The sequence below is a fragment of the Mytilus edulis genome, chromosome 5 (genome assembly GCF_963676685.1).
Source record: "Mytilus edulis chromosome 5, xbMytEdul2.2, whole genome shotgun sequence".
Lineage (NCBI taxonomy): Eukaryota > Metazoa > Mollusca > Bivalvia > Mytilida > Mytilidae > Mytilus > Mytilus edulis.
In genome coordinates, this window is record NC_092348.1 from 70,116,375 (window position 1) to 70,134,803 (window position 18,429).

Genomic DNA, 18,429 nt, shown 5'->3' on the forward strand with positions numbered 1-18,429 from the left:
CGAGGGTTGGCCTCGTGGCTAGACAAATAATTTCATGAAATTGTGAGTAATGTATTACAGTCATCAAGTCATTTTTCAAATGTCTAAATTTTTAAACTTAGAAAAATCGAATATTTCAGGTATTACACTAAATAAAAATGAAGTATATAGAAGAGATCAAAGAAGGAACTATTGACCCCTGATCTTGATTGATTTGTTAAATTATTGATTGATTGATTCTTTGTTATTCAAATAATTTAGTATTTATTTAAGGTATAATTCTAATAAAAAAAATATATAATCAAAGTTTTGATATTTTTCTCTGAACTTTTCTCAAAAATAGACTCTCAGGATGATATAACATTTGTGTTTCAATTTCATTTTTTAAAACTGACAACATGTTCACAAATTTAGTTCTCTTTTCTGATAAAGTAAAAACATTTATAAATCACAAAACAAATTGTTGTTATGACATGATTTAGTGGATTATATTCAATATCTTCAATTTTATATCCAAGTACAAGCTTTGTAAGACAGAAGACATGTTGATCTATATTATAATACATAAGTATATCATAAATTATTGAACAATATTTATTTACCCATTTACATTCAAAGAAAAAATGATTATAATTATCACATTTAAAAAAAATCACACACTTTAGATTATCAGATATTTTCCAATGGTACAAATTATGATTAATTGCTGTAATCAGGTAATGTTATGCAGTTATTTCCATCTAAACTTTTTCATTCTATTATATTTTACAAAATGGAATGTATAATTAAGGTTCTTCTTTATAAAATAAGTAACGTTATCAAAAGTGAAATGATTTTTCCATACATAGAATCCTACTGGGAGCTCTTTATTAGATTCAATTAAAATATTATATATTTCTTTGAATGAAATTTTGTCCAGATTATGGAATTTCATCCTTATATCATGTTGAATATGAATTTTAGTATTTGTTGATCTTTTACCCTTTAGTTTTTCTTTGCAAGATTTGGGTATAGTTTTACGTTAAATACATGTTTCTGATATCCAATTCTGTTTCCTTTTTAGTTTATCTAAGATTTTTGTATAAAATTCTCCTTTATCGTCGGTTATGTTATTAATGAAAATTGTAACATGAAAGGTAAATTTTCCTTTGATCTTCTGGTGAGTTAACTCGGGGAATTTTTAGCAGAGTGCATTAACTGAATGATTTTTTAGTTATTTCACTCTCCAATCCCGCCGTGGATAACTTCTCGTTTGAAAAGCAAAGAATGGGAGGAGCTTAAACCAGTGCATTAACTTGCATCTCAAAAGTTGTTAATGCACAGTCTAGCTCCTCCTCCTTGGGGTAGTAATTAGGGAGCAACCATCTGAACTTCAGGGGAGGTATATCTGTTATTGGACTCAGTCGGATTTGTGTTTTCGCACAAAACACGATCAATCTTATATAGTATTTCAACGCAATCAATCAAATTATTTTTTTCAATATTTAACACTATAAGGTATGGGTAAAATCTGGATTCAGAATTTATTTTTTTGTCATCTGCTTGAGCAGAATAATGAAAAAAAAAATTCATCAAATTGGGGATCAGAATATCTAATAAGAAGAATAGAAAACATCCCCTCCCCCACATAAAGTTCTATTTTCGTGTAATGAACAAGCTTCAAACATTTGTCCCTGGACCTTACATGAATTCAACACGTAATCAATTAAACGATCTTCCGCAATTGTTTGGAATGAAAGAAATTTTCTTGACCCCGTGTAGAATTTCAATAGTTATGTTTATCTGTAAAACTAATTAAAACGTTATCCACGTATAAATTTCTCTGTAATTCTGTTGATGTAGTTGACGGATTGTCTCTAAAATGTTTCATTAGCGTGGCGCTTAAATGAATTGCGAACAGGTGGCTATGAAAAGTACAACCTTAAACGGGTAAGTTATCAAACGGTTTCTATGTCCATGGGATTTTCTAACCAATACAGTCTTGTGACATCTCTGTCATCAACATCTAATTCAATATGCAAAAACGCTTTTTCAATATCGGCTGTAACTGCATATTGATACATTCTAAAGCGTACAATATCTCCTTCAAATCAGTAATAATTTATGGATCTGTTGCTAGGCAATCATTAAGACAAGGACCACTGTCGTTCTTTCTACAGCTACAATTATACAATATGCGTATCGGGGTGGTGACTGAATCCTTTTTTACGGGATGATGCGGAATGTAATGAACCTTGTTTGTGCATGTGCTTTCATCAGATACCTTTTCAATCAATCCTCTATGTTCTTGGTCTGTAATTATCTCACCATATTTTCGGAACATCTCAGGATCCTTCTTGATGCGACGAATACCCCTTTCGTTCTGCGTTTTGCGATGACTTCATTTGTCGGTATCTCTTGCGCATTCTCTCACCATGGTAATTTCTTAATATACTTGTCATTTTTCTTCGCAATGGAGGTTGCATGTAATTTTTGATTGATTCAGCTAGTTCTGGGTCATTTTGTTCTTTATCGTCAATTCCCAACGATTCAAGCTTCAAAAAATTTTCAAGATCGCACTCTTGTTTGTGACATACTAGTATATTCATCATTGAAAAAGATGCATTACTGGTTCGAATAGGAACGGGACCCAAAAGTAAATGTCCAATTTACGAGCTAACTGTGGTCGGACCGTTTCCAAGCACTATTTGGTCTTGAACTATGTCCCAGTAAAAATCACCTCCAATTAATAAGGATATTTCAAATTGCTCTCCTTCCATGACTGGGTGTGCTAATTGTATACCACGTAAATAGGGATTAATTCTCCTTCGGTAGACTTAAGATTAGTTGTTGGTTTGTCAAGATTTCTCACCTTTTTGTAGTACTTCCAAATATAGCTATACTCAATGTTTCAGACCCCTCTTTTTTAATGTCCAATTTAGCTGCTAGTTCTTCAGATATAAATGAGCGTTGGCTCCCTCGTCAAAGAGTATGTTTGTATCTATGCATGTATTCTGGTGACCGAATGGACTGAATGCGGTTTTCAATACCGCTAGCGGTATAAAGCATAGACGTTTCTGTGTCTACTTTATTTGGCGATTGTTCAGTTTCAATAATATGATGTTTATTTAAGTACGATTTCTATTTAAATAATGAAGAGTAATGCTTCCGGTGGCAACACTTGCACGTATTATTGGATTTGCAATCGGCTATTTTATGCTTACCTAAACAATCAAACCATAACCTCTTTTCTTTTATAATGGCTACTCTTTATCGTGATCAATGACATTTTTACATTCGTTTGGCGATTGGTTTCCGTCACAATATATGCAGAGTTTCTTCCGATTCCAGCTTAATGATTTGTCTGTTGTGTTTATCGGCCGGTTTTATTTCTGTAATTACTCGTTTAAAGCCTATTATGAAATTTGCGCTAGGGGTTGCGGTTGAATACGTCTGTGTATAATCCCCGTTTCCGGACTGTTGAATAGAAATCTCTTTACCTATCGCGTTTCTAAGCACTTTTTTTTGTCTTTTTATATTTTTTCGTACTTCAAGCGGAAACTTCCCGAGAATAACTGGTATCATTGCGATCCGTACATTTCCTGACACTGTCCGAGAGACTATAGACCCCGTATGTACGCTTCCTGTTTATCCTGAAATATTCTAAAAATTTTCCAATGCATCATGTGGTGCAGGTATATCAATTAGTGCTCTCATATTTGCATTACTGAATTTGTGGGATTGAACAGAGCGGTTTCTTAATAATTCAATTGCTTTGTGATAGTTTGGATTTTTCATGGTCAATCCTGAAATTACGTCTGCAGTTTCAAATTGAAGCGATAAGTTCAAGTTCGAAAATTTCTGAATGTCAGTTAATGTTTGATGTGGTTTCGTAAGAATCCCAGAAGTATTGCCATTGTAAAATATCTCCGTTACACATGGGAAGCGATAGCTTTGGTAGACGATGGTTATGACTTTAGGTCGAACTTGATTGTGATAATTGCTGATTTGTGTGGGTAAATAGGTTTGTGTACGGAACAAACTCTGGGGCGTTGGAATCTAGTATTAAAGTGTTATGTGCTACGGGTTTCAAGAACTTTGTGAATTTGCGAATTTTACCCTCTAATTCTAGTTAATACTAATCTCTTTCAAGAATTTCTTTTGTAATATCTTCTGATTCCACTGTATTCAGTATTTGTTTGTCTATTGAGGCTAAGGCCAGGGTTTTTTAATTTGTTGGTTTACGGATTTTACCAATAAAAAAGTCGGGTCGGTCCGTCGGCAAAAAAAACAAAAAAAAAAGCTATTTTGTCATCATTTCTTAGATTTTAGATCGATGAAATCAGCTGTGACAGTCATAAACATCGCATGACATTCTAATAATTTCCCGTAAACAAAAACTGGACGGGGACTGCACGGATATCGTCATTTCACAAACATGAAAAACAGATTCGCGTAGCTCTTAATCAATTCCCGATAACTTAGTGGGCTTGGTGAATTACGATCTTCAAGCACGAAAACTGATAAAGAAGAAAAAATGTAAAAACGTCGTACGAAAATAAGTTTCAACACACATGTCAACAAACGTAATGGGCTCGTCCACTGGAAAAACGAGAATATCGGATTAATCTGTTGTCATGCATTCCCGTTTTTTTGGCCAAATGGACATATTTTTTTATGATCTATGAAGCAAGAAAATTTCAAATGATTTGTTAATATTTAGTACATAACTTGACGTCTTCTACCTGTCCACATTTGGACAAGTCTATTTCTATCAGATGATGCATCTTACGGACTGATGACAAATACGGTAAACGAATTGATTTTGTAATTGGTTTTAAACACAGGTTTCGTTTCGCAAAATTATTTGCGCAAACCACATTTCAAGGTCAGTTATAATTGATTTGTCTATTTTTAGAAACGTAAACTGGAAGTTTTATTTTTTTCACTACAGAAAGTGTTATCAATTTTGATGCTGATTAAAGCATTTCATTTCATAAAAAAACGAGTATTTTAATTATTTTTTAGGGATAATGCATTTGTTACGGTCGGCGGGAATAAAAAAAGCATGAAAAGTGAATTTAATTTTTATTCTGGAAATCGGCAAAATCGGATCGGATCGACTTCGAGCAATGTTGATACTTCCTCTGTGCCTATTTGTGAATCTCCGATGGCTTCCTCCAGTTTTTTAAAAAACATTTTGTAACCGCTGCTCTATTCCCCGCTCTCAAGGATTGTAATCGGCTGATGTCTATTCTATCCGTTTGAAGTCACGGCACCAATGTAGATTATTGCGTTGCGTTGTGTATTTTGATCGTAAGAATAACTAAGACGTTAAAGATATATCTACGTCTGCCATTATACGTTTCTATTCAATACAATATAAAGTATCACAATAACGTGACGTCACAAAGATAGCAGCCGTACCGCAAAGGGGACGTTAATTTTAGTGCAATTCTTTACAGTAACCAACACATAAATCAATTATTCATTTTCAAAATTCTGTTTTTCTTCTTTTGTTACACTGCTTTGCATAATCGTGGCATTATAAGAACTTTTAAATTCATCTTAACTTATAAGGTAACGACAATTCATTTTTATGGGACAAGTCATTTTTAATTATTACTTCAATAAAAAATAAAACACTAATGAATTGTCTCTCAAAACATACAGTAACATTTTCTAAACTCCATGTTGAACCCCCTCCTTTCATAGAGAGGGAAACTCTTCTTCCCTCATGAAACATGTTTTTCAAACTATCTGTAAACTCGCCCTTCCCATACATATTGAAAATTTGAAAACAATAAATTACGTGTATATTTTTTTCTTTGCATGTTCCAATTAAATTGAAACCTCTATAATGTTCCGATATTAGCCCTGAAGTAAATGTATTAAGCCAAACTCTCTATTCACTTTTAACGTTGATGATAAAGAGTTCTAGATTCAGATTTTCTAACATGGTTTCTCAAAATTTTTGCACAAACAATTTTTGCTGTATATCCTTTTAAATACCTATATACCCGTAATTTTGCATACGTTATTGAATGAAATAGACAGTATAAAATTAAAAGACCTTAAAAGAATATCTTCCAAGTTTTCAATCCTCACCCCAGTTATTTTGTCCACATGATCAAACTGCGAGGAAAATTTCCGATTTTGGAACATAGCATCTCAGGAAACCTGTTCTTCTTTTTAAATATAACAATAACAAGTGACACTCGATCCATATTTTGATCTTAAAGCTCTGGAGTAGGTCAAACTTCCTTTATTTTAGATTGTGGATTAAAGCACCTCTTGAAACCTTGCCCAAATGAAGCGTTTTTATATCTTCAACAATACCTATATAGCCATACTAAGTAAACCCCCAAACTTCCCAAATAAACTTTTCTGTTAAAGCCCTGGAATAGGCAACCCTCCTTTGTTGATACTAACTTTTCAAAAGTCGAGCTCTAGTTTCCAACTTTTATACAATTTACTTATGATATGGTATTTACAAGGTCATTCTTTTCACAGACTGTTAACTATGTCATTACACTAAACTCATTTTGGTGTACTTCTATAAGTTGCATATTTTAAATACAGCTGTTTATCAAACCACGTCTCTTTTGGGGAGATATATAATATTCATAGATATGTTAATTCCTTAACGTACTGTTTCTCCGATATGATATCTATGTTTCGTCTCATAGAGACATCACTTGGGAATGTAACCAGTATAGAAAACTTGGTAGCGCCTAACTTTTTATGCTTAGGAGGTCCAAAAATTTAAGTAAGGGTAGTGTATCCTTTATGTACCTTTCGCTTCCTTTTGTAAGTAAAAAGAGTACTCGATGATCGGTTGTATTTGTCTTTAGTCTTTAAACCAGTTGCTTTCTTAAGTTCTTCGTGCCGATCTGCTGAGCTTAGCTATTTCATGATTATAAATTATGGTTTGCTGGTACCCTATTGTACCAGGTAGGTGTTTGCTTGACTGCTGCTCTTAAATGTGTTCAAACCCGCCACATTCTTTATGTATCTGTAACATATTGGAGGCCTATAATTCATTAGTTGTCATGAGAGTCCGGTCCGGTCTGTTCTGTGGTTTTTTATTATTTGAAAATAACACCAATAGTGTATTGTCTGTATCTTTCCTCGCTGGTTCATGTCTGGTTCTCTTTTTGTCGACTCTATACACTATTGTTTTTTTTGTCATTGTTTAAGGCCATTCGTTGACATAAATTCGCGTCATGATTGACATAGTTGTTTCATTGGATATCATTTCTTCATTCTATACCATGGACGAAATCCCTCTAACATGTCATGAATAAATGGCGATATTTTTTTGTTTGTTGAAAATGCAAATTGCGATGTTGTCGTTTTTGTTTTAACATGAAAAGCAACTGCCGCAGATCGATTTTTTTTCAGTTGATAAAAGCTAAACATGAAACCAAACACAGAGAAAGTGCTTTTTTTTTCGCCGTGTCTGTACTTGTTAATTGTCTGATTATTTGTCTATCTCAAAATTATGGATCGTAATAATAGGCTTCATTTAATTTTTTTCGTAAAAATCAAATTATCTCACAAATCTGATATTCGTTTGCGCTTTCTTCACAGTGCATCTGATTTGCAAAAGAATGTATCGCTATTACCAGACTCAAGCTAGCGACCAATTCCAGCTATCAATCAAGCTAGCGACCAATTATATCGACCACTAAACTTAACAATGGGCATCGACACGTTACAGAACCATTTAGAGATATGTCTGAAAACTACAAAATGACATTATGCTAGAAAGTTCTACTATATTTAATACGTAATATATATCGTTCTTAAATGTTTAATGGACAACAGGTATCTACATTTGTAATAAATAGGTAACAGGAGAATAAACACGTATTCTTTTAGAAAGAAAAAAATTAAAATTTTGTTTTAATTTTACTTTTGATTCCAACAAATTAACGTGAGTAGCGTGTTTGCTAAATGATAATGCTCTATTTAAAGCAGGTATTCAGTGTTGGAAGATTTTATATTACATGGCATTATATACTTATATCAAATCGAGATTTTTGATCGTTTCAAAAGAGGGGGAAATATATGAAAGAAACAAAAGGTAAACATGAAACAAGCAAAATAAAAGTATCTGGAATGTTATTTGTTTGCGATATTTTGAACTCATATCTTTAGCGTGTAACAAAATCTGCATCGTATATATACATGTAACATAAATAAATTATTTAAAGGCTATCATACTAGTACATAACGGTTGAACTCAAGACTAAGAGGTGTGTTAAGTGTTGTAAAAGATAATAAAAAAATTCTTAGTACATTAGCTCAGATGTCAATTAACGGTGAGATTAATAAAATGTTTAAGTGAACAAGGAAATTCAATACGCTATATGCGGTAGAAAAATCATAAAACGGATTTTTATACCCTAGGCATTCTCAAATATCGTGTATTTGCTTAAAACCATTTAGGTAAAGAATGACTATATCGACCCGGTCAAAAAGGACATACAAGAATGTAGTATATATACAAGAAAAATAGTTCCAATGCATATTGATAAAACTTTGTCAATAAGTATAATATTAAGTTTATTTTGGTATTATCAAGTGAACGCTTAATCACTAGGGATCAATAAAGGACTCTTGGTGAAAGTCTCGTTTGAATAATAGTTAAAAAGATATTATCAAGCAGGGCATATTTGCCATGTTGTTCAGTTTGCTCAGTATCTGTTTTTGTATTTCCGAATTTCTAGGGAAATGGGAGTGAAGCGACAGCTGCCACCACCCGTAATGGACAAACATTTAAAATTGGGTATATGTGGCTGTCAGCTTCCGTAGGAATTTAACGCCCGGGCATTTTCATGAATAAAAGGGCATTGGACAAGCCTTCAATCTAACTAGGTGTGTGTAAAAACTTTGCCGTAGGGAACTATTTAGAAAGACTGAAAAATGAACCCATACCCAAAGAAAAAAAATGTCACACGATAATAATCTAAAAGAGTTTCTGTAAAAATATTGAAAAACAGTTGAATGTGTGCCAATTGGGCGACAAAAGAGGATCAACCTTAATTTTGTACTTATCGGCCTAATAATTTAAAGATTAATATGTCAGAAAATCATTTCTTAAGCGTTACCCCTTGTCAAATCAGTAGAAATGCTTTAAATTGAATGAATTCTCACCTTGTTTACTTTTTTTCATTTCTCTGCGCTTCTTTAGTACCCAATTTCCGGTGGCGATGATACGTAGTGTGATAGCCTTTAATTAAGTTATCTATATTTTATGTACGATGTAGTTTTTGTTACACGATAATAAGCAAACAAAGAACATTCCAGACACTTGGATTTTGTTTAACTTGTTTCTTTTTTGCCTTTTGCCTTGTTATTGTTTTATTTCTTTCCTATTTGGAAACGAACGAAAATCTCTATTTATTATAAACGTATAATGCCATGTAATATAAAATCTTTAAAAACTGAATAACTGATTTAGAACATTAGCCTGGAGCAAGCACGTCGTTATTCACGTTTATTTGTTGGAATCCAAAATAAAATTCAAACAAAATTAATATAAAGTGTTTCCTTTCTAAAAGTATAAGTATTTATTCTTCTGTTCCTTATAACAAATGTCCATTAAACAATTAATAGCGATACATCACATATTAAATATTAGTAGAACGTTGTAGTATAATGTCATGGTTCTGTAACGTATTTATGCTCATTGTTTATTTTAGTGGTCGATAGAACTGGTCGCTAGCTTGATTGGTCGCTAGAATTGTTCGGTAGCTTGAGTCTGGTTTTGACCTGTCATACTTTCCTCCGTTTTTTTTCCGTTGGAAGTCCTAATCCGTATTACTTTCAAAAAGAATAAAATACTTTGTTTTTTTTTCATTCTGTTTTGGAATCGCTTTTTAGTAGAAAGACAAAAAATGCGTAAATGTCAGGTTTCGTTGCATATTTGTGTACTAATTGACGAACAGAAAAGTACGATAGGCATATCTATGATTCCAACACGGTGTCTCAAATCTGATTCTGTTTAGTGGTACGATCAACATGTACTTTGTTAATGCAGTTCAAAAGTTTTAACATGCAAAGTTGATTTGTGCAGCATTCACAATTACAAATTATACAATGATAGCTAATCATAAATCTGTTGCATTCATAGATAGACCAGAATACCAGTTAAATTTAACGACAAACCTTACTCAAAATTTAAAGAACTGAACTTTTAGCATATCGATGTGTTGATTTTTCATTAATTTGTCATTTTGTTTAGGTATATTTCTAACAGATATTTATGCAGCCGGTACAGGTTCAGAATCAGATCCTTTTCAGCAGTATGTTAAACAAGGACAGGAAGCAGTTCTACAGTGTACATATGAAAGGAACAGACTGAAATGGTCTAAAAATGGGACATTGATAGCTAGTGAGAGCAATGTCATTGATCAAACAAAGTACAAAGTATCAGTCACAAGCACTGGGTTGTACTACAGGTTACATGTTCTGAACTTTCAACCTGATGATCAGTTTATTTACATTTGTATTGGAGGGATTAATGAAGAATACTACATACAGCTGATTTTATATGGTAAGAACTTCTACATAAAAAGATACAGATACATTTTCAATTAAATAAATAAAGTGGCGTAGTAGACATATAATAACGTTATCATATCTAGTCGCTTTCAGGTGTATCTCATGAATCAAAATTATATCATGTTTTAAAATAATATATTGTTTGGTAATTGTGTTTAAAAAAACGTTTGTATTATATTGGTTTAATAGTAAAATTTATAACATTACTAATGAAATCAATTTGTACGAAATCTTAAAATTTGTGTATAAATTTAAGTTTTTTTTTAATGAATTGAACAACCTGGAATACAATTATATCATTCATTTGAACGATATCTTGAGAATTATTACTACATAATACAATAACAAAACTTACCGTCATTTATAAAAAAGTGTTATATATCCGTTTTGGTGGTTTCAAAATTTAATTTTGATTTCTCGTTGAATAACGCATATAGTGGTCCATACACGGGGCGCATAACTGACTTGCGCGAGCTTTCATTTCATTGGATTAAACGGTTACGTGATCAATTTCTTATATTAGTTCAAGCAGTCAATTATTTTATTTATATTGCAAATTTGATATTTGGAACTCTTGGTTTAATAGGTTCCTTGTGAGCAGCAACCCTCTATCAAGAATATCATGATAGGAAATGTAAGCACGGAAATATCGTATCAATTGAGAGATATATACCCCATATGCAGTTGCTGCTGGAATGTTGCTACTTAAAAATCGAAATTTCACAATTGGAAAGCTGAAATCATCTCTTTTGCCGTAAAGTTTTGTTTTCAACAGACCATAATTGTCTATTTCTTGATGTAAGTCAAGATATAAGGCAGACTTAACTCTATCTGTTGTATCTTTTATCTCTAGTTCGATGGGATAGATGCGTTCATTAAAGTCACAAACTTTTGAATCATTTAGTGAAAGAGCGTCATCTATATAGCGGGAAATAGAGTTAAATGATATTGTTAACACCTTATCTTTCTTCCTAAGAAGTTACTGTATGAAGTCAGCCTCATAATAATAAAGAAACAAGTCGGCAAGAAGAGGGGCACGATTGGTTCCCATTGGAATGCCGACAGCCTGTTGACAAATACGTCCTCCGAACGTAACAAATATGTTGTCAATCGAAAAATCAAGCATCTTGATAATGCCAGTTTCAGAGAACTTTTTGTTTGAATCAGAGTGATTCTTTACAAAGTATGATTTATTCACCCCTAAGACGAGATACTTGTATCTACGTTGGTCATTATTTTTTTATGAAACAAAGCATTACCAACTCTTTCAATTTGTCTTGTAGTTTGTAATGTGGAACACTTGTGTAAAGTGTAGAGAAGTCAAAAGTTTTAATACTATTGCAAGATGAAAGAGAGTTAAATTGTATGCACTCTTAAAGATCTTTGGAATTTTTAAGTATCCACATCTGATTCACGTAACTTCTAGAATAGGCAGTATCACAATAACTTTGAAGCCCGTCTTTGAGTGGAAAGGGATTAATATAAGTTGCAAAACTTGTTTCCCAATCCACTATAAATAAATATGTTTAAACTTTGATGGCTGATAAAATAGATGTTAATACTTTTTTCTCTTTGGTAAGTGTCGTGAGGGTATATGTTGAGTTTCCAAGTGAAGTGTCAATACCTTATTTGTTTATCAAGCAGTTAATGGAATGAGTATTATACACACAAAAACGATGTTGTTTGGGGCTTTATCTGCGGCTTTATCCTTCGGATTCGTTTGTTTAAATATGTTAACTCGTACGAACCATGGCATATATAGTTACTGTACTTAATTATCATATAATTGAAGAATAATTTGAACGTCTTCGTATCATCAGATCTTTCACGATCCTTTTCACGATCTTGAAAAAGCAGTACGTGATCTTTCACGATCCGAAATATCAATTTTGTGTAAGTACTTCTTTTTTTACCAAGTTTCAGAACTTGTTTCTACAATATAAATATGAGAACCGTTTGGTTCATTCAAATAGAATGGCCTTTTTCGGAAAAAAAGTAGTTTATTTTATTGGAATTTATGAAAAATCTTGTTTGTTTACATTTTTGATGTCATTGAAATGTCGAGGAGCAATGTGCCTTTAATTAGTTGTTTTGTAAAAGCTATGTACTTTTAAAACTTGATTTTCTCACATATTGACCATAGTGTTGAAATTTTTTGACACACAGTTTTATTTTGATGTATATTTGTCCGTGTAATTCATTAAATTAGATTATCTTTTGACCTTTCATGTCTTCTCGATTAGATTTCTTTCACGATCCTGTACCAGAGCTTTCACGATCATCTCGCAATACTTGACCACCGTTAAATATTCTTTCACGATCATTTCTCTCGATAAACCGAGTGACACCCGTGAGAATGCGTTTATCATGTTTATATTTGATTCATACTTAACACAACACTATTCATAAAAATTGATAACCGTGATGGACGTATTCCTTCAGTAAAGATACTTGTATGGTGTCTTATTAAGAGAGATTTTGAGGTTTTTGACGTACTTAAACGTAAAACATCTTAACATTTAAAAAAATGGTCATTGGTATCGCCCGTTGACCATTTAACTTGTGAATTAAACAAAAATCGTATATTCTGACGTACGTATTACACCTTAACTTGATTGTTGTAAAATTGTGTTTGTCTCCCTTTCTCCATTTAGTTCAAATCTATTTAAAATAGCGTATTCAATAAGCAAGAGTTTACACTTGTCTTATATTTGGACATACGAAAAGGCAAACTTTGTTCGCAGGGGACACAGACCCCCACCCCTGGTACAGCTACTGAGTAAATCATTTGTAACTTTTTATCTGTGGTACATGGAAAACTTGCATGGTCTGCAGGGAAACACGGAGTATTACCAATTGCAACGATACTGAACTTTCTTGTGATCAACTGAACTTGATGCGCAGAAATCAATAAGTGATGACTCTAACATTTGACATTTTGATTTGTTTATAAGTTCATTTTCTTTTCTGAGCCTTTTTTTTTTTAATTTTATAGACAATATATCATCATTGTTCAGTATTTCTTTTTTCGTTTTTTATTTTTTTTTATCTAACAATTATTGTGTTTCAGGACATATAATTATGAGACAAACGTTTAAGTTATTTAACTTATTTATTCTAAATCAAACTTAATGCAGAAAAATGTTTTCGTAGTGACGAAGTAAAACTTGTCACTAGTTACCAATAATCAGACTGAAAAGGCCAAATCGAACTGAAAAGTTTTTAACATGTTCAATGACTGAGAAAAAAATTATTAGATTTTTCAGTTTTTACAGTCCAATTTTCAGATCACAGTTCTGCTGTAAGTATATCAGTTGAGTCTGTTTAAATCTCACTCTCCTACACGACTTGGTATGATGAACTTAAAAGGACTTCTCCAATCTTAATTTGCCATAAAGGCTGTAATTTGAAAAATGAACTAAAAAGGTTTTTAAATCTTGACAATTTTATCTTGTAAGAACGAGGAAAAAAACACGAATCTTGCATGGCGTTATTTGCAACCGTATGAACATCTTGTTCTTAATCAAGATCATTTATAAATTTAGCCCTTCTCTTCGAAAGTCCAACACATAGCTCAGTTATACATGATAGTTTTAAATTACCTTTACACTTGTCAACCTATCGACCTATGCATTGATCGAATTTTCAATATGTCGACTTGTCAATCTGTTAACCTTAACACTTGTCTACCTTGTAGACCTTTCTAGTGTCAACCTGTAAACCTTTCTTGTGCCAACCTGTCGACCTATTACTCTGTCAACTCATGTACATATAAACCGATTTACTTCGTAAGGTGAACAGATAAACTCCTTTCTGTCAGTTCGTAAGAACGCCGACCATGCATACCTATTTGCATGTATTTTGGTAAAGTGAGGTCGATAAATTCCCTCAGTCCCGAGAAGACGAAGACGGATAAAAAGGAACAGAAAGTTTTGACTTTCAAATACCAAAAACGTTTGTGGTTAAAAAAAATATTCTGTAAATGTGTTATTTTTTAATTTTTGTACACATTTTACCTTCGTTTAGCTAAATAAATGTCCATGTTTTTGATAAGGGAGCAACTCTTTTATTTTTACAGGAGGTAGTGCGTGAATTTTGTTTTTTGCAACTCTCTTGGCGAAATTTCCGTTGAGTGTCACAAACAGAAACTTGGGTGTATCTTGTGACTGGGTAATGTGTTGGCATGTAACCACACACACACAATAAACAATACGACTAGTCTGCACCGACTCTGAATCTGGGACTAACTCTTGCAGCGACCGACGATTCTTGTTAGCACGATGTATGATTTAATAAGTTCAGCATGGAATACTGAGTTGGAACTGCTCAGTGTAATACTAAATCCAATCTGCCACATCAATATAATAACATAGTTTATATAACAAACTAAAAACTACTTGAATAGACTTGACAAATATTTCTCTAAATGAGTGAAAAAAATTCAATCAAGGGATTACAGAAAATTTAACACATAGATAATAATTAACAATACATGTAGAACATACAGACTTATTTATTGAAATAAAGTCTTGGCCTGTCACATACGAATAATAGATAATTTGAAGTAAAATATCGCTAATTGAAAAAAAAAATTAAAAACATGAAATTGGATTAGCCTATTCTTCTAAACTTGACTTAAACCTTGCACAATAAAAATAACAAAATCATTTAGTGAAATATTGCAAATATAACAAAAAACTGATTTTACAAAATCTTTTACAAAATGTCAGAAAAGATTTTTTGTCCATGTTTCCACTGTGACATGAGCCTAATTTGTCCTTGCTTGCAAACATGATTTTTCTATATTCCAATCATTTTATTTTGCGGCCATTTTTTGTATTGTGACTTTTGATTTTGTAAATACTCTTCTAAAATTTCTTTCACCATAATTTCCTGTCTGTTTTTTTTCAAATTTTATCTAGTTACATGTATGATTGTATAAAGAAGAACCTTATGTTTAACGCAGACACTTGTTTAATGTGTCTTTAAGTCATCGATCATTTATTTTTCGGGCATGGTTGGGGGGGGGGGTATTTTGATGTGGAAATTTTGTTTTGAAAACTATCAAATGGGTAGACCTATTTTAACTCAAAGTGCTGGCCAACTGTGAAATCAATTTCATTCAGTCAAAATAAGGACCAGAAAGGTCCTCATTTTATATTTACAAGCCACCTCCCCCGAAAATCGATTGGTCTGTGCCTGATACATGAACTTTATTTCAGAATTAAAACAATATTATAACTATCCTATCCGACTGAAATCTGAAATGCTGAAACCGGCGAAGGGAGACAACAACAATTTATATTATGTCTTATGAGTCCGTATAATTGCAAGCCTAAGTTACTTGCGTTAACGTACGTAAGTTTCGTTTGAAACTTAAAATTCTCTATTAGTATGAATGTAGAACAGGAAGTCACAAGTTATAAAAGGTTCTAAGACGAAACGGCATAATCCAGTCAAAACAATTTTGTTTATAAAGAGTTTCATTTAAGTGATTGGCTCAAAAGTATCAATAAATAGATATATTTTGTTTGTATAATATCTAGAAAAATTGTAACCCTGCTAAAGAACAGCTGCATAAACTGAACAATGAATTTGCTCTTACGCTTTCCGGATATATGTTAAGACATTTGTTAACTTATCAATTGTAACTTGGTCCAAATAACTTATTGAATTGCTGTCTGGGTGTGACTATCTTTCTGTTTATCGAAAAATGAACCTGCATTCGGTTTCGATAGTTAGTTATGTCATATTATATTAAACAGTAAGCTTTCTTTTACACATGCTGTTATAAATAACTTTTAAAATAAGGTTTCGTTAAGTAAATGTCTTGGCATTTATACGTTTAACTTAATAAACGAAAACATTGCCTTTATGATTTTATATAATTTCATTGATTTTGTTTGTTAAGGGTCCACACTTCATTCCTTCTTGTTGTTTTTTACCTGTGAATTAACTGTTGTCAATGCCAATTTGTTTTCAAAAAAAAAGTGTTATTTGACGACCTTTTTGATATACAAATTCCATTAGATGCCCCGTTTGTTAAGGTTATATAGGAAAAATAATTATTATTCCAAATAATGAGGTCTATACATATTTGATTTAACAGCATAAAAGTAGTAACAAATCTAAATAGGTATTACTTGCGATTAAAGTAAGGCTTGTTGAAATTCCATTTCATAATAAGAAAAAATGAAATTGACATTTATTGTTCAATGCATATATTTTTTACAGTACCTCCGACACTTTTGTATTTCCTTGCATCAACAAACAGTAAGTTGGAGGGTACAGAAGGAATTGATTTACTAATAAGATGTATAGCAGCTGGTGGAAAGCCTCCTCCTGTTGTGACAATTATGGATGGGACAAGACCAAATGGAATCCAGGAAGTAAGCTACACAATTACAACGATTTCTAGACTCTATCATCAGAAGTCAATAGTATGTCAAGCTACCAGTGATGCATTAGTCAGTCCAATGACAACAACAGTACAGATTTATCTTAACTGTGAGTTATAGCTAGATATTTTAGAAAGCTGTTTGCACTGTTAATCACTCAATGATTAGAATAGAATATTTTACAACGACAATATTTTGCTACAAATAATCTTGCATATAACAGAAGTTACTTTTACGATATTCCTTTCTAAGAATCATGCTACTACTTTTGTCCCGTCTCTTCAAAATAGTTGTTTTGATACATTTAATCATCCTCTCATAAATTTATCATTATATATAGATACAGCCATTAACACAAATGTTGGTCAGAATATAACAGGTCGTACAGAACTTTTCATATGACAAATAATCATATCAATCAGTGGTGTTAACTAATCTGCAATATTTTCGGTAATTTTTGTTATTCTCTATCATTTTTCCTATTCACATAAAATTTAAAAAATTGCAAAAAAGAATTATCACAATTTTAGTAAAACCACTAACACCAATCTTTAACACAAATGAGGTCAGTACAGAAGAGACAATACCACTAAGAGTATCCTGTACATCATATGGAAGTCGTCCTGCTGCTACATTTACATGGAGTATTGGTGGGAATGATGTGACATCCAGTTCTACAACATTAGCACCAGCTACAGCACTAAATGACACCAACACAGTGACATCTACGTTGATATATAGTGTAAACAGAACTCATAACAAGCAACATATAATATGTATTGCTTCCAATTCTATAGGCAGTGACAGTGTTAGTAAAACTTTTGATGTTAAATGTAAGTACAGTAGGAACTATGTTTTGTTTATGGATGTGATAAATACCGAAATAAGTTGTAAGTGAGGACTTTCTCAAAATACAAATGGATTAAAATGCATTCAAGCGTCTTAGCCTAGTAATATGTTTGGTACAATACAGACGTATATGAGCTTTTAATATAGTATATATAACATGGTAATCCTTTTGAGTTCGATATTGAATCTAAACTAAAAAATTGTGATTTATTTATTTAGCACAATATTGATAAATTCACTGATATATTACATATTAATAGTGTTATCAACTGTTGTCGTATACGATAAAGAAAGAAATATACAAGAAAGCCACTTAAAACCTATAAATATTTTACAGATTTTGCATCAATGTAAAACTAAGTTTGTAACAGTCCATTAAAATATCTCTTTTTTTATCTTGTGATGTCATTGCACTTTACATGTATTTACATATACATTACTTTTAGTCAACTCCTGTGATCAATTATCATCTAAAGGAAATCAAACCCGATGTAGATATCAGAGAACATTTAATATGAAACCTTGCCTTTTTATTATACTATTTTTATGTTTATATGTAAAATCCACCCTTTTGTTTAAATATTGATGGATACCTTGATGCAAATTGTAGAATACATTGTGTCTACTGTTTTATATTTATCTCAGTAGAAAC

The 18,429-nt window shown here is 32.1% G+C and overlaps 1 protein-coding gene across 1 annotated transcript in view; it reads left to right on the forward strand.

Moving 5' to 3' along the window:
* The first annotated feature begins 10,216 nt into the window (after nt 1-10,216).
* LOC139524352 (synaptogenesis protein syg-2-like) overlaps nt 10,217-18,429 on the forward strand; it is a 39,151-nt gene continuing 30,938 nt past the window's right edge. The window contains exons 1-3 of the mRNA XM_071319118.1: nt 10,217-10,522; nt 16,765-17,037; nt 17,459-17,761. Coding sequence (XP_071175219.1) covers nt 16,887-17,037; nt 17,459-17,761 — 454 coding nt within the window. The 5' untranslated portion in view covers nt 10,217-10,522; nt 16,765-16,886. The remainder of the gene's footprint in view (nt 10,523-16,764; nt 17,038-17,458; nt 17,762-18,429) is intronic.